General features: G+C 46.4%; 1 protein-coding gene and 1 long non-coding RNA gene across 4 annotated transcripts; both read right to left on the reverse strand.

Annotated features, from left to right (window-relative positions):
* Positions 1–10,917: 10,917 nt before the first annotated feature.
* On the reverse strand, positions 10,918–12,451 carry LOC100821149. The gene is made up of 3 exons (XM_010233701.3): positions 12,109–12,451; positions 11,818–12,033; positions 10,918–11,712 (listed from the first exon to the last, which is right to left on the reverse strand). Exons 1-3 carry the CDS (start codon positions 12,342–12,344, stop codon positions 11,097–11,099), a joined length of 1,068 nt encoding a protein of 355 aa, XP_010232003.1. The 5' UTR covers positions 12,345–12,451; the 3' UTR covers positions 10,918–11,096.
* Positions 12,452–12,454: 3 nt separating this feature from the next.
* On the reverse strand, positions 12,455–16,054 carry LOC104582804. Of its 3 annotated transcripts, none has more exons than XR_730826.2 (5): positions 15,877–16,054; positions 15,720–15,777; positions 13,165–13,899; positions 12,981–13,044; positions 12,455–12,893 (listed from the first exon to the last, which is right to left on the reverse strand). It is a non-coding gene; the product is annotated as an uncharacterized LOC104582804 (long non-coding RNA). The 3 variants fall into 3 exon arrangements; XR_730825.2 differs by having other exon boundaries at positions 12,455–12,680; positions 12,784–13,044; XR_730824.2 differs by having other exon boundaries at positions 12,455–13,044.
* Positions 16,055–25,054: the final 9,000 nt, after the last annotated feature.

The following is a 25,054-nucleotide window of genomic DNA, read 5'->3' on the forward strand; positions in this document are numbered from 1 at the left end:
CGAAGAACGACCTGCAAGAAATTAGCCACTCTCTTGTTATGAAAAACCAAATCATTTCTGCAATTCCATATAGACCAACATCTTGCACAAGTCCCTACAAAGATGAGCGAGGCAAAAAAATTCTCAACACCCCTAAGCCACCGCCCAAACATATTAGTAACACAAGATGGCGGTGGTAAATTAAATGTCACAAAGACGGTTCGCCACACCAAACGTGCCATCGGACACAGAAAAAATAAATGTTGAATGGTCTCATCTTGATCACAAAAAACACATTTCTTGCTACCACCCCAATTTCTTTTGGCCAAATTATCCTTAGTAAGCACCACCCCAGGATATAAGTACCAAGCAAAATAAATTATTTTAAGAGGAACTTTAAGCTTTCAAATAACTTTATGTCGAAATTGGCAATCATTATTAATAAGCGTGTTATACAGCGACTTCACCGAATATGACCCAGAAGAATTCAGTTTCCATATAATTGTGTTTCTCTCTTCACAAAATTTTCTTGATCTTGTTTTTATATCCGTTCATAATTGTACTTTTCTTTTAACAAATTTGTGGTCCTCTTCTGTGCTTTCCTGTTTCACTTATCAGAATATTGTGCCAAGTTTTTTCTTTGTAGATTTTTGTGTTTCTTGGTGCATAATTTTCTGTTGCTTCTCACAGTTTTTTTTTCCTTCTATTACCTTTTCTTTTGCTCCTCTTGCAAAATGTCGTGCCATTTTAATATTTTTTTACTCTTGTTTTATGTTCCCTTTCCAACATAATTGTATTCCTTTCTTCACAAAATTGATTTCTTTTCTGAAGAAATGAAGGGGTCAAGTCAAACTCGTGAGTTTGCTCGTGTGATCCATCGCCATCCAACAAGTTCACATATTCGGCAGTGCATAGCAATTATAGTGTAAAGGGAAGACATCTGACCGTTCTCAGCCTATGGGGCAAGCGGTGAACCCTGTTATTGGAAATGTGTAGTAGTAAGTGGTGCAAGTATGCAGTACACACAATCATCTTTTTCATAAGTAATGTCATATATACAACTGAAATTGATGAATAACAGCTAGAATGACACATTATGTTTCGGCTAAAATATGCTATCCAACAAGTCTCTAACCTACAATCCAAAAAGGCTAGCGTCGGCTCTTGCTTGGACTGAAATATTCAAGAGATCCCAGTTGACAGATTTGTTTCGGTTGCTACCATGTTGTGTCCGAAGTACCTCTTCATCACCAAGCAAAAATGTCAGAAGCTTCATCTCTCGGGGATAGAAATCAAGAAACTTAATTCATCTTAGTAAGATAAGAAATCATGTGAAAGATCACATTTTTTAAGAATCTGCTTTGTATAATTTAAAGAAAATTCTCACAGACGACATGCCATCATCCACGACATAAAGACCTCCTCCAGTCCTACTGAGAACTCCTCCAGTCCTACTGTGTGGTCTAGATCTGCTATATAAGAATATAAAGGGAGAAGACATAATCAGTTAAGCAATAACCTAAAAAAAAGCCTACGGTGTTTTTTACAATGAGATAAAATCTAATGGGCAAACATCAACAATGTATTTGGTATGTATAATCTCAACCATTCCAGCTTACACAGTTTTTTTTATCGTTGCTACGAATTGCTAAATACTTCCTCCGTTCCTAAATTCTTATCGTTGTTTTAGTTCAAATTTGTATTAAAACAACGACAAGAATTTAGGAACAGAGGAGTATAAATCTGCACTAAGCAAATCAGTAACCGGTTCCGTCAGAAGCAGAGAAAAACACATGCATGAAAAACAGTTCAGAAAGCAGATCAATCAGTCAAAGTGGGAGACCGGATCGGAGCAACCACCATATATTAGTTTGATTCTGCAAGCTGAACATTCTATTTGGGACCTCCTTAGCTACAACTTACAAACATGAAGCATTATGTATGGTCTCATTCTACAATCTGTTCACACCTACACAGCTCAGTGCTTTCAAATTTCTTTTGTGAAAACATGATCCCCACTGACATATTAGCTCAGAATTGGCACACAATTTGAGGCAGCCCAATTATTCCGGTCAATCATCGCAGTCTGCAAATGGATCGGAGTTGTATGTACAGATAATAGACAATTTAAAGATTATTCGTTAAGCTGTCAAAATTACCGGAGCTCATTACAGTCCAAGTACCTGATATTTTTCTCTTCTTGAACTCCTTCGGATCAGGCACTAGTTTTCTCAGATATCATCAAGCAAACAAAATTAGCTATCAAGTTGAAAATACTTGATATTTATATACACAATGACACCAACTTGTCTCCATATATCTCAAAATAAAATGAAATAAGGATCAATCAGATAATTGGACAAACTGAAACAAAGGACATATTAATATTCTCTTGGGACCAAACTAGGGAGAAATATTTACAAGAAAACAAGATACAAAGAATAGAAAATATATTTGTCAAGCAGCTGTAATGAAACATTGGTTCAGACAAATGGATAATATGCTAAATTTTGTAGGTGGCCATCTAAAGCTAATTTTTTTCAGGGAACCCTCTCATCCAACAGGGCGTGTATGGAAAAGACTCGTTGTGTTCATTTGGTAATACAATACTTCTATAACGCGTTGGGTGTAAGTTGCCCAAGACTTGAATCTTTGAGCTCTTCAAATGATAGGCGTATCCTGTCTCCACAGAATCACTCAAGAAGATAATTTCCTTATGAGGATGAAACCCGATTATTTCAATATCTCCTAGGTAATATTTTTTCACTATATTTTCATTTTTAAGAGCATCTTCATTGTCGGAGCTCCGTTTGAAATTCTCTTCAACTTGGAGTTCATCTATTACCAACATCGTTTGCACAAATATTTGTAGTTCATCTATTACCAACATCACCAAATAAATGAAGAACATGGTTCCTCGAAATCAATGCTGCACAACAAACCGCATCAAGCAAGCATATTCGTAGCTTTGTAAAGTTCAATGTAGTAGCTGAAGAAGCTCTAATGTAAAAAAGAAAAGAAAAGGAAAACGGAGTCGCATCTCTGCGAACAGTTCAGAAGAAGAAATAGGAGAGCCAATGATTTCCAACAGAAGAAACATTGAAGTACAGTATATCTAATCTGCAATTTTTATTATTATCTCAATTTGCATAATAAGGAGGCATGACAAATCCTTCTCTCAAATAATTATATCCCTGGTACCAATGGACTAGCCGGGCGGGCTGCCATCCTTAGTGAGAAGCACACCGAAACACACGCATATCGAAGCTCAGGAAGCAAGAATCAGCACCACAACAGGAAGGTGAAACTTACATTTAGAGCCAATGCGCGGTATATCCTTAAGCTCCGCAACAGCAACGTAAAGAGATTCCTGCAAGAAAGAAAAGGCAAACCAGGCAGGAGGCCAAATCACAATGAAGATGCACAAACCACGACGCTGAAGCACCGAAAATTGCCAAACGGTACCCATCTGCTTTTCTGGACACACAAAAGGAATATGTTGTCTTGTAGCACAAATTCCATTACTAATAATAATATCCATTAAAGTTGCAGTATTGTAAAAAAGAAAGAAAGAGCAAAAACAAATTCTCTATTGATCACAGAAATCAGAGAGGAAGGGGACGAGGGAGGAGAAATTCCAAGTCTTTCTCGATACAGCAGTTGGTCATGTTTGCCAACTCCTCGTGGCTCATATCGCCGAAGATGTTGAGGACCATCTTGCCGTTGCCGGGGATCCGGAGCGTGTTCTTCTTGAAGGGGGGCAATTGCGGCTTATAGTCGTGGATCCAGCGCGCGTTCTTCTTGAAGACCGGGAAGCGCCTGGTCATCTCATCGTGGTCGCGCACCTCCTCATGGTGCGCGACCCAGCGCTCGTACAAGGCCCACATGGAATCCTCCGACGCAATGTCCTCCTCGGTAAAGGTGAAGAGATTGGCCTGCGCCGTGCCCAGCGCCATGGCGACCACGACCAGCGCGACGACTGCCCATCTCGCCATTACGATTGGTGGGTTTGAGCTCAGGCTCAGCAGATCGAATCGAACGGGAGAGGAGCCAAAGATGTAGCTTGCTGCCGCTGCTATGATGCTAGCTTGTTCCTCCTCTCGTCAAACGTACCGACTATATATATGTCCCCAAGATGCGTGATTAGCAAGTTTTCTACTACGGAGTACTCCGTATATGATACGAGTCCCCATAGGAGCCCTACGAGGTTTCCCTCAATGTTGGTGATTAATCGAAGTTGGGCCAACACATCACATCAGCCATCCGATTCATCCAAGTTGGGCTATACGTACGACAATTTCCTATCTGATTCGTGTACGACACAACACATCAGCCATCCAGAAAATCATCGTGTGGCTGGCCATGGTATCGTACACTCCTCGGATGCTAATTCATCGTATGCTGAGTACGATATCCCTCCGCAACGGAATTGACTCACGTACGACAGTTTTTCATCCGATCTGCGTACGACGGCGAAACGATATCATCTGCTGCGTTATTGGCCCACGTGATAAAACGATATCGATGGCCGATATGAAACGTCGGACGTGAATCGTACGCAAAACTGTCGTCCGTCTCAACCCATCGCACCCCTTTCTCCGCAGATCCCACCAAACCGTCTTTGTCTATCGATATAAGAGCAACTCTAGCAGAAATACACCCCAAATCCGTAATAATAACCGTCGCTTTACGGTTTCGGTGGCAAAAAAAAGGACCCAACTAGATACCGAAAACGGATCCTGAACCGAAAAAAGTTTTCGGGGATCCGATCTCCCGGGTAAGAAATCTCAATATACGCGGGGTGGAGATCGGATTCGCGCGGAACCGAAACACAGCTGCACACGTTCGTAGGAGGGAATTTCGCTGCGCGTCCGAGCTCCAACCACTCGCCATCGCCGCCGCCGATCTACTCACCCGAGCTCCGTCCGGCCTAGCACCACCCCACAAAGTCCGGAATGGAGTACCCCAAAGCGCCCTACTACGGTTTGACGGCGGTTCCCGATGGCGACAACCCTCCCGCGGCTCATCTTCATCCCACGGGTTCCGGCGGCGCCTTCCCCTCATCCGTCAGCAACCCTGTTTTGGCGGCTTCCAAACAGAAGCGGCAGGGAAACCAGGCGGTGCGGGGACAAGCCTCGGCCGCAAGGGCCCCTACCGTCACGCGTCAAGCGGCTGCTCCTTCCGCCAAGCGCGACGCGAATGGAGGGCGGGTGAAGATGATGGCCACGCGGCAGCGGAAGATGGTGGCAGCCAGAGGCACACCCCCTCGTCCATCTGCTCCGACGGCCGCTGGTCGGTCGCCTTCAAATGTTTGACAATACGTCTGAGAGGTAAATTTCTCAGCTCTCCGACTTGGTTCCGGCGAAATTTAGGATGATTCGATGAGATTGCTTTCTTATGTTCTTGTAACTTCAACTATGATTCGCTTCCTTTCATCGTATGCAGAATTGTTGGCCGAGAATGTGTTCAACATTGATTCGGCACCGCTTGAGGATTTTGATGCCGGCATGGTGGCGGAGGGGGCGGAGGGTGCAGAAGAAAACGATTTGGAAGAAATTGAAGAGAGCGTGTTCGATGGAACCCAACCAAAACAACCAAGAAGGGCAACCCAATTACAGTGACCTAGAAGACATTAGTTGTTTCGGGCATGTGAGAGCGTCTTACTCGATGCGGTGATCGGCAATGATCAAACCAGAAAAAATATTGGCAGCAAACTGAGGACAAATTTTACTGGCTGATACCGCCAAACTTTTTGTAACATCTCAAATTTTCAAAACTCTTCATATGCATTGCATTTCATAAGCATCATGTCACCCTTGCTTTTGATCACATTTGAAAACCCTAAAATTAACCCAGAAAACCCCTATACAAAAATGCTTTTATTTGAATTTGGGCTTTGTTCTTGCTTTTCAATAATTGCATTTTAATCCATGAGGGTTTTGGCATAAAAAGGGATTTAATTCATATATTAAGCTATCCCATAATTTGGCTTTTGAAATTGTTTTGAAAAACAATTTGTTTTGATAGTCTAAAAGGCCCTAAAGGCTATTTTATAGGCAAAAGTATTTTTAAATATTTTATTTTGAGGAAATTATTGTCCCAAAAGTTAGATCATATGAAGATATGATTTTACAAATTTTGTTGCAATTTATTTGGAGTGATTTGGAGCCTTGAATCAAATTTGGGGTTCAAAAACAGAAAATAGGAAAAGAAAAAGGAAAGAAGAAGAAAAAAAAGAAAAACCGAGGCTGGCCCGGCGAAATGGGCCGAACCGGCCTGTTAACCGCCCGCGCCGGCCGAACTAATCCCGGCCCCGCCGCGCACCCGATTTGGCCCCACCTGTCATCTTCTTCTTCCTCCAACCGCCTCTGTTTTCCCCGGCCGCGACGCGCACGACGCCCCCTCCGCGTCCGACTCGCCCACGACCCCATCCTCCCCACCCTCCGCGTCACTTTACAGCCCTCGCCCGCTGCAGCAGTTTCCCCCTCTCGCCCGACCAAAATCTCGCCGCCAGGCTTTGTCGCCGGAATCCCGCGGATGCAGCCGCCGTTCTTCGTCGATGCCGGTTAACCGATGAGCGAAAAGCCCCAATTGGTTGCTACCCTTTTCTTTCTTGTTTGCTTGCACACCCCGTGATGCGCACGAAATCGTCTCTCTCGCACCGCAGTCGCCAGAGCATCGCCGCCTGAAGCCCCGCCGCCGTCGGCCGTTTTCCCTCATCCTAGGCGCCATCTCGAGCGTCCCCGGAGGAAGCCGTCGCCGCTACTGTGACCGCCTCGCGAAGCCGCTCCGACCCCGCCATCTTCTGAGCTCCCCGCTTCGCCGGAACGCCGCCGCCGACCCCCGCCCCCCCCCCGACTCGCCGGAATCCACGCCGGAACCCTAACCGGCCGGAGTTGAGGTAGGTGAATCCCGTCAGTTGGATCTTCATCTAAGGGCCCAAGTTAAATCACTTAAGTGAAAGGGCACGGGTTCATCTCGTCCGTCCATCTCTCTTTAAATCCGAGGGCCCTCTTTTAATCTTGAACCGAACCGGTACCGGCCAACCGTATGCTGCCACGTGTCCCTCATTTTATTAAAACTTAATTCCCGGCCGAATTAAACTATAACTTTGCAGAAAAGCCCCTGGAACTTCAAACCTTCATATCTTTCAAACCGTTTGGCCAAATTTGAAGTTTTATACCTTTCTGGAATCCTCAAACCTTTAGAATCTTTTGGCATAGTTTAATTTCAGTTTTGAACAACTTTACTAGAAGCAAATTACATAATGCTTAATTATGGTTTATAATTCAAATGAATTATTTCAAACTAGTTTTGAGCATGTTAGCTTGCTGGAAAATTATTTGGGTATGCTCTTGTCCATTAGGACCAGAAGAGAAATTATTTTGTAAATGATATTGCCACACAAATTTAATTTTGCTCTATGCTTTACAAAAATCAAATAAGCTTTGAATTAAAGCCCATCCTTGTTTTTTACAAAGTAATTACCTCTTTATTATTGTATTAATCTGTCCAAATCTTTTGTGAAGCTTTCCAAAATAGAAACTAAACATGTTACATTAAGAAGTAATCCTAAGTGTGCATCATCATGGCATATGCATCATAGCATGTTTTTGTATTGAATGTCGTGTTTATTGTGTGTATGCTTTTTTTTATTTTACATTGTGTGGATTGTGAACCTTGTTGTTGCGAAGAGTGCAAGAACTACCACAACCTTGGACAAGGCAAGTTCACTTTGATCATTTCCCAAATATTTTTACTATGCACTAGTTGTTTTGTTAGATGCATTAGGAATATTACTCATACCTCTATGCTAGCTATAAATCTCAGGTAGTATAGTTTTTACCCTTGCCATTACCTTGCTACCAAATTGCCATCGATTGTAGTTGAATGCTAGGCTATGGTAGTATCGTGGGGAAAAATTACTACATTATGATATTGTTATGCCTATGGAGATATGAAATGTTTTATTAGATGTAAGGCAAAAACTGTTAATTCAATGAACCATCCTGGGTGAGCTGCTTTGAGGATTTTGAGGATTAGCGGCGTCAGATCCATTTCTATGGGTCTCTCTGAGTCGACTTCCCGTGGATTCGGAAAGGGATCGTCCATGGACGTCTCTCCCGTGGATTCGGGGAGCGCCTACGTTGCAACTATGAAATGCTACCTGGGGTAACCGAGACTGGACTAGTTTCCTATTTAGCAGCTTTCAGTACAACCACAATGCTATATGGGCTCTGGCGAGACAAGAGTAAGTTGTATGAACCTAGACCCGAGAAATTGTACTGAGGTAGAATGTGTAGGGGGAGCGTGATTCTCTCGTGGTTTAGGGAATTACCTCTGAAAATGTCGTAATCGACGTCGTTGCTACTCTATCCTGAGGACAGCAAGGGATTAACCCGTCGGTTTCTGTTGGGAAATGTGTACAAACTCTCGAGAGCGTCAAAACTAAGTACTTAGCCGTATCCCTGGCAATGGACAATTTGAGCAACTAGATGTGGAGCTGTAAAGAAAGTCTCACTCATTCTAATTTCCTAATAAAGTGAATGGTTTGAACTTGGGTTTAGGAGCAATTATGCGTCTACTCATTGTCCTTAGTTTAATAGGAGCATGGGTGTGTCTACCCCATGCCCAATAGTGGTCAAATTCTATTTGATTAAAAGATAGGACTAAACGACTAAGCTTTTATGCAAATAGCCTTGAACCCCACTTTGTCACATTATGCATATACTTGGTAAGTTCTGATATAACTCCAAGTGAATCTTGCCAATACATTCAATGTATTGACCCTGGTGGCTGCATCGTTTAATGATGCAGGAAGCTTCGACGACGAGTAAGAGTACGTTCTGCTTGTATGGGTTACGGGCCTATATTCCAACACACTCTCACTGTGGTGTTGATGTAGCCCTTGTATCTTCCGTTTTCCGTTGCTAAACAGTTGTTTTATTTCTAGCTAACCCATGGGGTTATGCGAGTTTGTAAGTACTTTTAAATTCTGGATGATGCGTTGTAATATTGAGACCTTTGTTTTATAATATTACATCTTGCAACTGTGTGTGCTAGTGAGTCGATCCAGGGACTAGCACTAAAAGCACAGAGATCGAACCCGTGTACGGGGGCGGTCGCTTCACTTTTTCTCGCGCACTTTAAGGTCACTGCAAGGTTGATTCGAGACTATCAAATCTTGTTGTAGCCGTTGGAGTGGATGTCTGGAGCAACTGAGGAATGCGCCGCCGAGTGGATGCACAATTGATGATTATGTGAGTTCAATTTTGCCCGAATTGGAAGTATTGTAGATTCAATTGTGGATTCAATTGTTCATTGTTGCTATAATCTTTGCTTTGTAGGAAAAAATTGCAATGGAAAGGTACAAAAGCATGCCGGGTTCCAAGGGAAGGTCATTTACACTTCAACATTGTTGGAAGGTGTTGTAGTATAGTGAGAAATGGCGTCTGAGGGACCAAGAAGAAGCATCGAAGAAAGGGCTTTCGTCCAATTGGATGATGATGATGATGATGAGCACCAAAGAGTGGTCATAACAGCAAGAGGCTGGATGGAAGGAAGAAGGAGAAAGAGAGATTAAGAAGCAAGCCGAGTCCTCCAGTTTGAAGGACAAGTTCGATGAATTGATCAAGTCCAAAGAGATCGCTTCGGCCGCCAAATTGGAGCTCAAAAAGATCAATGCCGAGAAGAAGCACGAACCAAAATTGCAAAAATGGAAACTGTTTGTGAGGTGGAGCTCCAAAAGATCAATGTCGACACGCCGCAAGGCCAAAATTGAGGAGGAAAAGGCAGCGACCCTAGTGCTTGCGGAGAAGAACAAGATAATGCTCATGGATCCGAGTGGCCATGATCCACTTGCAAAGGGAGTGGTGGGAGCTCCAAAGAAAGGACATTTTCATGCGGCGTCGCCAACCTACGGCCGAGAAGGAAAAGGCGGCAGCGGCAGATGCAGCCCCAATGGCAGCCGGGCATGACGACGACGGCGGAAATGGAGATGCTGTGGCGAATAGTGATGGCCAAGGAGACGAATTTCATGTTTGATTGATTTATCCTTTCTACTCCCTCCTTTTCACAAAGAATGGCACGCACACATTTCAAGATTTTACTTTGACCAACATTTAGACTAATGATATGAGGATTATGTGCTACAAAAGTTACATCATTAGATTCATATTTAAAAAACCTTTCCAACGATAGAAAATATATTAACATATAATGTACATATCAATGGTCTAATTGTTGGTCAAAGTTTGAACTCAAAATGCACGTGCGCCATATATTCTTTGTGAAATGGAGGGAGTATTTTCTTGCGCAATTTGGAGGACTGTATGTGTCGAACTGCCGTTTCATGTTTCTGTCGAACTGTCGATTTTTATCTGTCGAACTGTCGATTTACGTTTCGGTACCTATTTTTCGGTTTTGCGCGGACTCGGGCAGAACAGATACTGCATACCTCGTTTTTGGGTCAATTTTCGGATTCTGTTCCGGCCGCTTAAAAACGGATCCGAAAAACACTGATTCGGAAGACAAGATACGCGTTTTTTCGGGTCAGATTTTTTGGTAACTGCTAGATCGAGTTGCTCTAAGCATAGTACGTATGAGATGAAACCGTAAATGCCTTCCCAAGCACGCTGCTGAAATTTCGTTGGTTTCATAGAGGAGGATGGCTGTGATTGGGCCATGGTGGTGATATTGTTTAGTTTTCTTGTAATATATATGGCAACAAAAATGTAGTATCTCAGATTAACCCCCAGCAAGAAATTGTGCTATTACTGGCGGAGATTGCTCACTAGATGATTTCTAAACTTCCGCCAAGGATCATTCTGTACTTCGTCTTAATAGTAGCTATCTAAGTTGAAAATACTTGATATCTATACACCGTGACACCAGCTTGTCTCCGTATATCTCAAAATAAAATGAAATAATGCTCAATCAGATAATTGGACAAATATATTAAATTCTCTTGGGACCAAACCAGGGAATCATCCAAACTTCATTACAAGAAAATGAGATACAAAGAATGGAAAATATATTCGTCTAGCAGCTATTCATTTTCACGTATATATAAATTATAAAAACAGGGTTCAGGCATGCTAAATTTTCTAGGCGGCCGTCTAAGCTAATTTTTTTTCAGGGAACCCTCTCATCCAACAGGGCGTGTATGGAAAAGACTCTCGTATGTTGTGTTCATGTGGCAATAAAATATCTTGATAACGCGTTGGGTATATGTTGCCCAAGGTTTGAATCCTTGAGCTCTTCAAATGATAGGCATATCCCGTCTGCACGGATTTACTCAAGAAGATAATTTCCTTACGAGGATGAAACCCGAGTATTCCAATTCCTGCCGGGTCGTATTTTTTCACCCTATTTTCATTGTTAAGAGCATCATCATCGTCAGAGCTCCATTCGAAATTCTCTTCGACTTGTGCTTTCTTCTCATCATTTGGAAAATAAGATTCATAGTTAATATCCTGCGATACCCAGGGTCCATGATCTTGACTGTAACAGTTAAGACTCCGTGTGTCAAGGTTATTGAGCTTCAATACCCACTCCATCTGATTGGACGATTCGGTAAGGATCCAAATACTGAGGAAACTATTATCGCCTAGTGATGCATAGTACACTCCCTTCTCTGATTTTCCTAGATATTTTTCTTGATCGACTGCCCATCCTGATCCAAGTCCAACCGGTGGTTTAATTACTTGGTATTTACTGTTTGACAAGGATATCCTGCGCGCGATACCAAATCATGCACGCAAAATACATCAGTTAAAAGAAGCGGGGAGGCATTTCAACAATATAGAATAGAGTAAAAAATTAATAAGAAGTGTATACCTAAGAAAATGATTCAGGCAGTCCACATAAAGTGCCCCTTGCCAGCATACGGCGTAGCATTTCCTCCCATGCAAGCGCGAATCAGAGACGGTCCCTGCTGCGTCTCCTTCTCGAACAAAAGACCGCTCCTCCCAGTGACCTGACCTCGACGAGTAGACATGCATGGTGTACAAAGATGGAGGCCATTCTGATTCCTCTAATACATGGTCTACATGTCTATGGTAATAATAAAAACCAGGAACCCTGAACACCTCAAAGTGGGTTGATACCGTGGGATCATAAACAAGGTACCTGTGGTAGAAATCTGCCTCCGTCGTAGTGCACCGGGCCGGGCAGGGGGGCAAGAGCACCGCCCACCGTGTCGCGGGGTTAACGACCCAGCCGTTGTGGAGTAAGAGGAGCCCGTTGCAGTGATCCCGGACAGGAGATTTCTCGGCGGTGGACGGCAAGCAGTCGTGGATCCTGGCGCTGATCGCGGGCCGGCCCGTGGAGGAGGGGCGATCGAAGAAGTCTGAGAGATCGAGCATGTCGAAAGAGATGATGATGCTTGCCAAGGAGAGCGGCAGCAGGTCGGCGCGCAGGAGGCGCCTCGCGTCGATGATGGCGCGCCAGTCCTTGCAGACGCAGCGGGACTGTTCACATGACAGTATCTTTGTAGCCTGCATGTACTAGTTCAACAAAGATACAAGGCGAGTCTTTTTTGAAGGAAAATATCACCAGCTTCTGGAGTAATAGACTTATGCTTGCCTGATGGTGCACTGTTGGAAGACTGCTTGAACTGGACTGAAGTGTACCGATGTGATAAATAAAGATTGAAGAAACCAGTCCTAGACCCCTTTCGTAATGCTTCTTACTTTTACTTTCTAATAATGAAATTTCACGTGTCACAAGCCATATTGCGTTGCCCTACTGTTTTGGTTTTGCTAGAAGAACTGATCATTACAAGATGGCATAGTCAGGAATTACCTTGTCCCAAAAATAAGCCAAACGAACCGACAGTATATGATTGGTCTTTCAACATCAGCATTACATAGTAGTAATTAAGATGGCATCGGGCAAAGAAGTTGAGTTCAACTCTACGCAAACATATCACTGCCTTTTAACACAATAAAGCAAGGTTTCACATATATCACGCATGCATGAAGAGAAAGGATAAAACTCACAGAAGACTGAGAAGAGCAAATCACAGTAGAACTGGCAGCAGGCGAAGTAATGTATTACCCTTACCTGCAGCGCAGAAAGGGAGCAACTTCATGTTGATTGCCTAGATTTGAGCAACAAACTTCTAGAGACAACCAACTTGTGTGTATTAAGGGCTAAGTACACTACACTGCATTCAGTATTCACCTTATTATCATGCTAGAGCATGGTGTGCATTCTTCTCACCAGATGATGCCTTGCACCCACTGGCACAATCCATTGCTGCGGATTCATGACCTCGAAGCACAATTTAACCCAAAAGTCCGGCTGATAAAAATAAAACAACTGGTTACTGGAAGAACATTTTGAACCAAAAGTATGGCTGAGAAAAAGAAAAAAAAACTAGAAGAACATTTCTTTTGTTTAAACATCGGTAACGCAATTTCAAAATTATCACTGGCGCTTAATGCCAATCAGTAAAGCATCATGAAATAAACTATTTTGACAAATTACATGCTTACCCTGAACAATAGTAGAATAAGATAACGGTATTTTCATGGAGATCTTCATGTATTCGGACATGCTATCACACACACTTTCGGCCAGTGCTAGTTTGACTTCAATCATAATTTAAGGAATTTTGCTAGAAATAGAACAACATACATAACCATAGTACATTGCTGGTCCATTATTTATGTGCTAGTCAATTCTTTATAAGATCAAGATCTACTGTGGTATTGTACATATGTTTCCCGTAAGAACTATTAAATTAAATTATATATAAAGCGCCCGCAGGGAAAGAAGTAACCGATATGGCGTTGATTGTCAGATGATAAAAGTTATATCATCTCAGCTACAGTTTTGGTTCCTTGTATTTACAGATAAAGCCCAAGCACTGTGAAGGAAATGCCCAAATGGGCCACCATATACAAAGCCAAAGATCTGCAACAAAAAAATATTACATTATGTCAGATGGTAATGCACAAATGCATATGAGTTAGTAACATCAGAGAGAGAAAATTATTAGAAGAATGCAGAATACTATCAGTTGCCCAGCAGATGTAGAAATCTTATCTGGTAAATAATAACAAGCACAATTCAAATAACTCTGTTACCTAATGTCTTAAAGTGTCATTTTTCAATTCAAACAACTTCAATAGTCATGCGACTTGCAATACATTTAGTTTTTTTTTCTTGAGAAAACGCAGAAGTTCATCAAACTACTTCAAACAAGCCACATGGAATGTTCATCCAACTACTTCAATCCAACACTTCTGTCTTTTTTCCTACTCAAATCAAATAATATTGATACATTTAGGATTTTGGATGCTGCCAGTGTTCATTGCATCATACTGACAACTGGTTTTACACTTTTACATCTTCCCTGAAATATTGACTCTGAAGTCTCATTTGCATTGCTGTGCTGTGCCCTTGGTGAGGTACCGTGACTATCCTCAGATGCAGTAAAATGAATTGTTTGTTTATCTTTTTCCAGACATTTAAGATAAAAAATACAGTTTTTTAAACAAACTGATGGTAATAAACTCGGAACAAAATTAAGATTTCACATCCCACTCAATTGGACCACCTAAAGCTTTTGGAGTACACTTAAAATACGACTGTAGTTTTATAGCTCCAAACTAAACAAAGAACCAAACATTTTTTCCTATGAACGAAAAAAAGGATACTAAAGGAATTATAAATGCCAGGATTTAATCATCAAAGATGTTTAACTAGTGCACTGGAGGACGGCCAAAAAATAGGAGGAGAATAATTCATGGAAGAAATTATAAGTATGGCAGTCTATCATATTTCTTCCTGGAGCTTTTCTTCTCAGAGGGCAATCATAATTCATAAGTCTTAATGAAACCCAAGTAAAACAGTTATCTCGTAGCAGCATAGCTTAATTACACACTATAGCAATTTTCGTTTGTTGAACCAATGTTTCATTTGGAACGTTTATCTCCTAAAAGCATAGAGCATAACCACATAGACTTAATCTGTCGGCTTGTACAGCTGAAGTACTAATGAGTAACGACCATCGTTTGCACAAATCTTTGTTGTTCATCTATTACCAACATCACCAAATAAATGAAGAACATGGTTCCTCTAAATCAAATGCTGCACAACAAACCGCATCAAGCAAGCATATTCATAGCTTTGTAAAGTTCAATGTAGTAGCTGAAGGAGCTCCTATGTAAAAAAAGAACAAAAAGGAAAACTGAGTCGCATCTCTGCGAACAGTTCAGAAGAAGAAATAGGAGAGCCAATGATTTCCAACAGAAGAAAACTTGAAGTACAGTATAGCTAATCTGCAATTTTTATTATTATCTATTTGCATAGTAAGGAGGCATGGCAAATCCTTCTCTCAAATAATTACTCCCTCCATTTCACAAAGGTTGGCGTATTTCGTTTCGTTAAGACAAGCATTTGACTAAGAATTACTCTATTAATGTGTAAGTTATATGATACGAAACCATGATCATTAGCAAGAACTGTTAAAGACGAATCCGTTGATATAAATTTCATGTATGAAAATATACATATCAATAGAGTTTTTATTGATCAAAGCCTTGTCTTAACGAAACAAAATATGCCAACCTTTGTGAAATGGAGGGAGTATATCCCTGGTACCAATGGACTAGCGGGGCGGGCATGGGCATTAATCTTACTGCCATCCTTAGTGAGAAGCACACGGAAACACACGCATATCGAAGCTCAGGAAGCAAGAATCAGCACCACAACAGGAAGGTGAAACTTACATTTAGAGCCGAGGCGCGGTATGTCCTTAAGCTCCGCAACAGCAACGTAAAGAGATTCCTGCAAGAAAGAAAAGGCAAACCAGGCAGTAGGTCAAATCACAATGAAGATGCACAAACCATGACGCTGAAGCACATAAAATTGCCAAACGGTACCCACCTGCTGTTGTGGACAAACAAAAGGAAGATGTTGTCTTGCAGCACAAATTCCAAAATCCACATACTTGTTCCTCGGTCGCCATGATTGCCAATCCTAATTCCTAAACGTGGAACATACACATATGCTATCTATGAAGGGATTTCACATGCTACACGCCACACCTTCGGAGCACGTGTTTTTCTGCAGAGTATTAAGAGCACGGCCTTGGCAGAATGGAGAATGGAATTGTCAGAGTTCGACCTCCACTTCGCCAACTCCAAGAGCATTAAGAGCACGGCCTTGGCAGACTTTGTTGCGGAATGGACGTCCACGGGCGTAGAAGAAAGTGAACCGGAGACTAGCCTGCCCGGCAAGCTGGACGAGGACCACTGGGTCCTCTACTTCGACGGAGCGTTCAGTCTTTAAGGAGCGGGCGCTGGAGTCGTCATCGTGTCACCGACAGGGGACCAATTGACGTGCGCTGTCCAACTCGACTTCGCTAACTCCACCAACAACACGGTGGAGTACGAGGGCCTACTCGCCGGGTTGCGGGCGGCGGTAGCCCTCGGCATTAATCGCCTCGTTGTTCGCGGCGATTCCCAGCTCGTGATCAACCAGGTCAACAAAGACTACGACTGCCCTCAAATGGCGCCGTACGTGGAGGAGGTCCGCAAGCTAGAATGAAAGTTCAAAGGCTTGCGCTTCGAAGACGTCAAGCGGAAGGATAACTTCGCCGCTGACGAGCTGGCCAAGATGGCATCAGAGCGCCGGAAGCCTCCGGCGGGGGTGTTCTGTCAGAAGCAAGTGGCTCCTTCGGTCGCCCCCCAGCTGGCTGCCGGGGACGCCCCTCCAGCATCCGAAGGAACCCCTACGTTAGCGAGGGTCCATGCCGCTGACATGGCAGCATGCGTTGGCAGGGAGATTTCCCCCTGGGCGGAAGAAATCGCCCGCTACTTGAAGGGGGAAGCTCTTCCGGAAGACGACGTCGCCGAGGAGCGGGTAGCACGGCAAGCCAAGATGTACATTGTGATAGATGGGAACCTCTACCGCAGGCGTGCGAACGGTGTCAAGCTTATCTACGTCCCACAGGATGAAGGGCTCGCACTGCTGGAGGGCATACACGGGGGCACATGTTCGCACCATGTGGCTTCCTGGGCTTTAGCCGGCAAGGCATTTCGGCATGGCTTCTACTGGCCCACGGCCTTGGCTGACGCGCAGCAGTTGGTGAGGACGTGTGAAGCGTGCCAGTTCCATTCCAAAAAGAGCAACCAGCCGGCGCAGGCCCTGCATGTCATCCCGTCCTCATGGCCGTTCGCGGTCTGGGGGCTCGACATCGTCGGCAAGCTACCGAGGGCGGTTGGCGGTTACGAATATTTGTTCGTGGCCATTGACAAGTTCTCCAAGTGGGTGGAGGTGGAACCAGTGCGGAAGGTGACCGCCCAGGCGGCCATCAAGTTCTTCAGAGGCATTGTGTGCCGGTTTGGTGTGCCTAACAGCATCATCACCGACAATGGCACTCAATTCACGAGCGCGGCGTTTCAAGCCTATTGCGAAGGCATGGGCACCAAGCTGCGCTTCGCGTCCGTTGCTCACCCGAGGAGTAACGGGCAGGCAGAGCGAGCCAACGCAGAGGTGCTGCGAGGGCTCAAGACGAGAACCTTTGACAAGCTCAAAGGGCACGGGAAACACTGGGTCGAAGAACTCCAGCCCGTGCTGTGGTCCATCCGGACCACACCTAGTCGGGCAACGGGCGAAACTCCTTTCGCCCTTGTCTACGGGGCAGAAGCGGTGCGGCCCCTAGAGCTCAAGCACGGATCTCCCCGAGTACGCGCGTACGGCGACACCAGCCAACGCGAGCAAAGGGTCGACGATCTAAACTTCATCAAAGAGCTTCGATGCCGGGCTGCTGTGCGAGCCGCGGGCTACCAGCAGGGACTCCGCCGTTATCACGACAGGCGGGTCCGTCCCCGGGGGCTCGAGAACGGAGACCTTGTCCTGCGCCGGATACAAGGAACGAAGGCCGGGAACAAGTTGACTCCGAAATGGGAGGGCCCCTTCCAGGTAGTGCAGGTGACCAGGCCGGGGGCTGTCCGGCTGGAAACCGAAGACGGCTTGCCGGTGCCCAATAGTTGGAATATTGAGCACTTGCGCAAGTTCTGCCCATGAAGCGGCGGAGCCCGACCCTCAGGTGATGCCGCCAACGCATACCTCTCGAACTAGTGTAGCCGGGCAGCCCCCGTGTGTAAACCACTAGTTATTGTGAATAAAAGATAAGTGTTTTGCACCCAAGCTTTGAGTTTCCCCTATCTATTTGCATGTTCCTCTCTCTTCTGTCTCCTGCCTTGAGTGCACAAAGGTGTCTTTCCATATTTGGTTGTGAGCAGGGGGCTGTTGGAGCCTCGAAAACGTTAACCCGTCGCCGGATCGTTCCGGCACGGGAGATGCGGTTGCCGGGCTTCCCGCAACGCGCATCACTGGACGTGCAGTTGCCAGGCTCCCCGCAAGGAATGAAATGCTCACACCCAAGTTTGGCATCGACCTCTTTGTGCCCGGGGGCTGGGAGGCAGGAGGAAATTGTCAGTGTTGCTTTGTGTATTTTTGTAAATTTTGAAAATTTTGCAGCACCTCAGGCCTTGTAAGAATCTAACCTGTAGGAAAGAGCGGAGTTTTGTGCACTATGATGCCCGTGGGCTGCCCACGGGTTGCACTATGCGCCAGTGCCTTGCGGTGCGGGATGACCGCAATACAAGGGGCTTACCGCACTCCGAGGCTTCTGACTCGGGAGGACGCCGCCACGTGTGCCACAGTTGCCTGGTAAACACAGCGGTGGAGATTGTACCGCGTTTCGAGGAAGGGGTGCCACGGGTGCGGCGCGAGCCCGACGTGTGCGGTGGCAGATCCCCCTCCCGCGCCTATAAAAGGCGCGCCCCGACCATGGAATGGCTCAGAGCGAAGCCGGGTCCGGGGCTGTAAGGCGGGTGGTGTCGCGGAGGCGCGATGGTGGTGCATCCCATCAGTGCCTAGCGCCGACGGGTGCGCTGCCATCGCGCCCCTGCCGCATCACCCCATCGAGCCTGCCCCGAGGGGCGTCGCAGAGGCACGGTGGGAGTGCATGCCATCAGCGTCCTGCGCCGACGGGTGCACTGCCGCTGTGCTACTGCCGCGCTCCCTCAAGTAGGTGGCTCCTGGGCGAGGGTCGCCGCGGAGGCACTGTGGGGGTGCATCCCATCAGCGTCCGGCGCTGACGGGGTGCATTGCCGCAGTGCCCTTGCCGCGCCCCTCCATGGGACACCTCCGCGAGGAGCAGGGGCTGCCACGGAGACTCGATGGTAGTGCATGCCATCCGTGCCATGCGCCGACGGGTGCACTATAATAGAGACCCGGCCGCATTCCCCTCGAGAAAGCCTTTTTTCGGGCGCGGGTCGTTGTGAGGACGCTGTGATGGCGCCGGTGCCGGCGCCCGCTGCTTGTTCCGGCCCATCACTGCGTCCCTGCCACGGCCCTTGAGCAGTTTTGCTCCCGGGCAACAAGGGCTTTCACATCCCTTGGAACAAGCTCCCCGGAAAAAACCAGGTCTCCCCGGTTGCGGGGGCCGTCGCCGGGAGGCTATAACTTCCTCGCTACCCGTGCCCGCTGCTCGGCGTGGTGCGCGACCGGCGGCGAGGACGTTACAGCCGTCTTGCGGCTGCTCCCGGGGTGGAGTCCTCCTAAGCCCGGATTTCTTCCTGAAGGCGAGGGTTGCCGCATGAGCGTGGTGGTAGCATCGCCGTCGGCGGATGCCGCTGGTGGCGATCCTGCCGCATCCCTCAGAAACCGCTTCCCTTGAACAGGTACCCAGGGTAGGTTCCTGCCAAGGCGGTGCCCCAGCCGCACCTTTCCGAGAAGCGTCACGAGGCATTGGACTGAACGAAAAAGCTAAGTATTTGAACATGAACGCTGAATTCACTAAGAACCGAACGAAATTGAGCACTGTCTCGTTGGGCGTGGCCCCAGATCCTGCGCGTAGCCGGGGTGTTAAAAGGACGCTTGCGGGGGGAGTGCGCTCCCCGTGTGGCTTCGCGGGTCCGTCCCGGAAGGGCACGGCTTGGAGAAGTTACCCCGCAAGTGGAGGGGCTCCCCGCTACCGCTTGGCCCCAGGTCGGCACCGCGGGTCCGTCCCGGGTTCCTGGTCTGGTGAAGGGTGAGGCGTGCGCGAGTGCCCGGCAACACAAGGCACAACACGCAAAGGCTAAAGGAACCGCCCCGCGAAGCAGCTCCGGGAACAAGGAACAAAAATTAAGCAATTTAAAGAGCTTGATTAACTGAGTGCTGAATGATTACATGGACTAATCAAAAAGTGATTGTTCAAACGGCGCTAAGCGCCATACTTGCAAGAAAGCAAACTAGGGAAGCCACAGTGGGAACAACAAGCACGACTAGGGGCTACGGCAACTAGTTGTCGCCGCCTTCAGCCGGGGGCTCGGCGGGGAGATCAGGCTCCGGCTTCATCTGCATCCGCTCGACGACCTCGTCGACGAACTCGCACACTGCTTGGGTGTGCGTGGGCTCGTCCTCGTTGTCGGGTCCCGGAGATGAATTCGCGGGAGGATGGTCCCGGCAACCTCCCAAGTGCAGTTGGCAACTTCGTTGGCGCCATTCTTGGCGATCCCGACGTTGAGCGCCCCAAGCTTCCCCACTAAGTCGGAGAAGAAGGGGATCAGCGTATTGACGTCTGTCCCGTCCACTTCCGCTGCCTGCAGCTCGAACTTGGGTAGCAGGTCGCGCAGTGACTGGGCGATCTTCGTCAGCTTCTCCGTCTCGATCCCCCGCTGCCCGATCAACGTGCCATGATGGAGTCGGGCGTCGTGCGCGGCCTTCTTGGCCTTGCGGAAGTTGCCTTCCATCGCCGCAAGCTCCGCGGTCTTCGCCGCGATCTCGTTGCCGGCTTTGGCGAGCTCCTCCCGGGCGGCGGCCAGCTCGACCTCGAGCCTGGCCGCCCTTGTTGGGGAACGCGGTATGCTACGCTAGCACAAAATAAAATTTTCTACCGCTTCCGCCCGGATCAATGCTGTAGATAATGGATCACGAGATTACCACTAGACGCGCAGACCCGTAGCGGAAGTAGAGTCGATGTAGCGCGTCGATGCCGAATAGTCGAACAGCCTGCTCCTCCTCGCCGATCCCACGAACAGTTCGTCCAAGCGCCGCAGGTGCAGCGCCTCCGAGGTATCCACACGTACAGGGAGGAACTCCGTGCGGCGGACTGCTAGATCCGATCGCAAGGCTTTGGGCGTGGAGGTGCGACGGCCGAGTCTAACTCGCGTCTGAACTGGAGTTAACCCTAGACGGGTTGGTCTCCTCCACTTATATAGACGTCCCTAGTGGGCTCAACACTTGAGGCCCATTAGGAGTCTAAGCCCGATACGAGTTGGATCCGATCCAACTCGGTTCCCACCCCTTAAGCGTGTGACCCTTCAGGTTCGCGGTCAGTCGGCCACGACTACGAGCTCGGACTGCGGGCCCGAGTAACACCTTGCTCGTCCACTGGCACCGACTCAAGTCGATAGTTGGTAGCGGCGCCTAGCAGCACGTGCCAACTCCCGAGTAACCACAAGGTATATTGACGAACCATACAATGTGTCATATGCAACATTCCTTTTGCCTCGCGATATGTGTGTCGAGCTCAAGGCGAGTGCGTGTCATCCTTGTGGATAGCTCGAATCTCTTCTCGTTCCTGTGATACAGATTCCCGAACGGGTTAACACTTAACCCAAGTCGCATGGCCATGCTTTCCGAATCTGATCACTCGAGAGGGCCCAGAGATATCTCTCCGAACAGGAGGGGCAAATCCCATCTTGATCAACCATGACTCGCAGCATGCTTCTCAGCAAACCCGAAAGCTACCTTTATAACCACCCAGTTACGGAGTAGCGTTTGGCAACCCCTAAGTAGGCCGATTCACATCCCAAGCTCATACGATGACCTCAGGTCTAGGACTGGCATATACATCGTACTTGAGACTAACAAATGACAATCATCTCGTTGTGTCTCAGTGCGGGTCTGTCCGATTCAACAATCTCATTGTCGAGTCCATGCTATCAGTCGGCAACACCTTGCCCTATGACTTGTGAAACATAGTCATCACACTGATTCACATTGCTAGTCTAGGTTATGTGTCCGCATAACCTCAATGACCAGGGACCATTAGAACAACATCATAGAATACATAGTTTCACAAACAAATCACGTATTTATTGATACATATCAGTGATGATGTTCAAGGACAAATAACTCATGAATACATAGGAAATAACATCATCACATGATTGCCTCTAGGGCATATCTCCAACAGTCTCCCACTTGCACTAGAGTCGATCATCCAAGTATCGCATACCCATGGCTCGTGTGTGCGCCTCATGCTTTGGTTGCGGGAGAGGCTTTGTCAACGGATCGGCAATATTGAGATCCGTGTGTACCTTGCATATCTTAACGTCACCTCTCTCCACGAATTCCCGTATGAGATGGTAACGCCTGAGTATGTGTTTGGATTTTTGGTGATGTCGTGGTTCTTTGGCTTGTGCGATAGCACCACTGTTGTCACAGTAGAGGTCCATGGGATTGGACGCGCCCTGAACCACTCCAAGCTCAGAAACAAACTTTCTGATCCAAACGCCTTCTTTCGCGGCTTCCGAAGCCGCGATATACTCAGCTTCTGTTGTAGAGTCGGCCACCGTTTCTTGCTTAGAGCTCTTCCAGCTCACCGCACCTCCGTTCAAGACGAACACGTATCCAGATTGTGATCGATAATCGTCCTTGTCGGTTTGGAAACTAGCATCGGTGTAACCCTTTACAACGAGCTCATCCTCACCACCGTAAACCAAAAACATATCCTTAGTCCTTCTCAAGTACTTAAGGATATTCTTCACCGCTGTCCAGTGACTCTCACCGGGGTCAGCCTGATACCTGCTCGTAACACTTAGAGCATAGGAAACATCCGGTCGAGTACATAACATGGCGTACATGATGGATCCGACCGCCGAAGCATACGGAATCGCACTCATCCGACTTCGCTCATCAGAAGTCGAAGGACTCTGAGTCTTGCTTAGAGTTATACCATGCGACATGGGCAAGAACCCTTTCTTTGCGTCATTCATGTTGAACCTCTTCAACACTTTGTCAACATATGTACTCTGGCTTAAACCAATAAGCCTCCTTGATCTATCTCTATAGATCCTGATTCCCAAAATATAAGCCGCTTCTCCCAAGTCCTTCATTGAAAAACTTTTCTTCAATGAGTCCTTGGCGGCTTCTAGCATCGGAATGTCATTTCCAATCAATAATATGTCATCCACATATAAGATTAGAAATACGACTGAGTTTGCACTAAACTTCTTGTATACACAAGGTTCTTCTTCATTTTTGATGAAGCCAAACCCTTTGACTACTTCATCAAAACGAATGTTCCAGCTCCGAGATGCTTGCTTCAATCCATAGATGGATTTCTGAAGTTTGCATATTTTTCCAGCATTCTTTGGATCGACAAAACCCTCGGGCTGTATCATATACACGTCCTCGGTTAAATTTCCGTTAAGGAAAGCCGTTTTGACATCCATTTGCCATATCTCGTAATCGAAATATGCAGCAATAGCTAGAATGATCCGAACTGATTTAAGCATCGCTACCGGCGAGAAAGTCTCGTCGTAGTCAACTCCTTGAACTTGTCGAAAACCCTTTGCGACAAGTCGAGCTTTATGGATTTGAACATTTCCATCCATATCAGTTTTTCTTTTAAATATCCATTTGCACTCAATGGTTTTTACACCCTCTGGCGGATCTACCAAGTTCCAAACTCGGTTTTCATCCATGGACTTTAATTCGGATCTCATGGCCTCAAGCCATAACTCGGACTCTGGACCCACCATCGCTTCTGCATAATTAGTCGGCTCGTCATTGTCTAGCAACAACACATTGCGTATATTACGTAGTCTTTCCGACCTTCGTGGATACGGTGCTGTATTGGCCGTGGGTACGATGACTGGCTCAGTCACACTGACATCACCTGTCAAGTTATCCCCTACTGGCTCATCTCGAACTTCTTCGAGTTGCACTGACCTCCCACTTGCCTCCCGACTGAGAAACTCTTTCTCAAGGAAGACACCGTTTCGAGCGACAAACACTTTGCCCTCTGCCCGGTTGTAGAAGTAATATCCTAAGGTTTCCCTTGGATATCCCACGAATATGCACTTGTCTGATTTGGGAGTGAGCTTGTCCGACTGAAGTCGTTTGACAAATGCATCACAGCCCCAAATCTTTAGAAAAGACAAACTGGGACGCTTTCCAGTCCATATCTGATATGGTGTCTTATCTACGGACTTGGATGGTACTCTGTTTAGTGTGAACGCTGCGGTTTCTAGAGCATAACCCCAAAATGACAAGGGAAGATCTGACTGACTCATCATCGACCGAACCATGTCCAACAAGGTCCGGTTCCGCCTTTCCGACACACCATTTCTTTGTGGTGTACCCGGCGGTGTGAGCTGTGGAACAATTCCACAACTCTTCAGATGATCGTCGAACTCGTGACTCAAGTACTCGCCTCCACGATCAGATCGTAGAAGCTTTATTTTCTTGCCACGTTGGTTCTCTACTTCATTCTGGAACTCCTTGAACTTTTCAAAGGTTTCCGACTTATGTTTCATTAAGTAGACATATCCATATCTACTCAAATCATCAGTGAATGTTATGAAGTATTGATAACCTCCTCTAGCTGTCGTGCTCATTGGTCCACACACATCAGTATGTATGAGTTCCAACAAGTCGGTCGCCCTCTCGCAACTCTTTGCAAAAGGCGATTTGGTCATCTTGCCTAGTAGACAAGACTCGCATGTCTCGAATGATTCATAATCAAACGATGTTAAAAGTCCATCTCCATGGAGCTTCTTCATGCGTTTGTCACTTATGTGACCCAAACGACAATGCCAAAAATAGGTTTGATTCAGATCGTTAGGCTTGCGCCTCTTGACATTAATGTTATAGACAGATTCTCCTTCAAGATTAAGGATGAATAACCCGTTCGCAACAGGTGCAAAGCCGTAAAACATATCCTTCAAATAAAAAGAACAACCATTGCCCTTAATATTGAATTCATAACCGTGACTCAACAACTTTGAGACAGATATAATGTTTCGACTTAAAGCAGGAACATAATAACAATTATCTA

Source organism: Brachypodium distachyon, chromosome 1 (genome assembly GCF_000005505.3).
Source record: "Brachypodium distachyon strain Bd21 chromosome 1, Brachypodium_distachyon_v3.0, whole genome shotgun sequence".
Lineage (NCBI taxonomy): Eukaryota > Viridiplantae > Streptophyta > Magnoliopsida > Poales > Poaceae > Brachypodium > Brachypodium distachyon.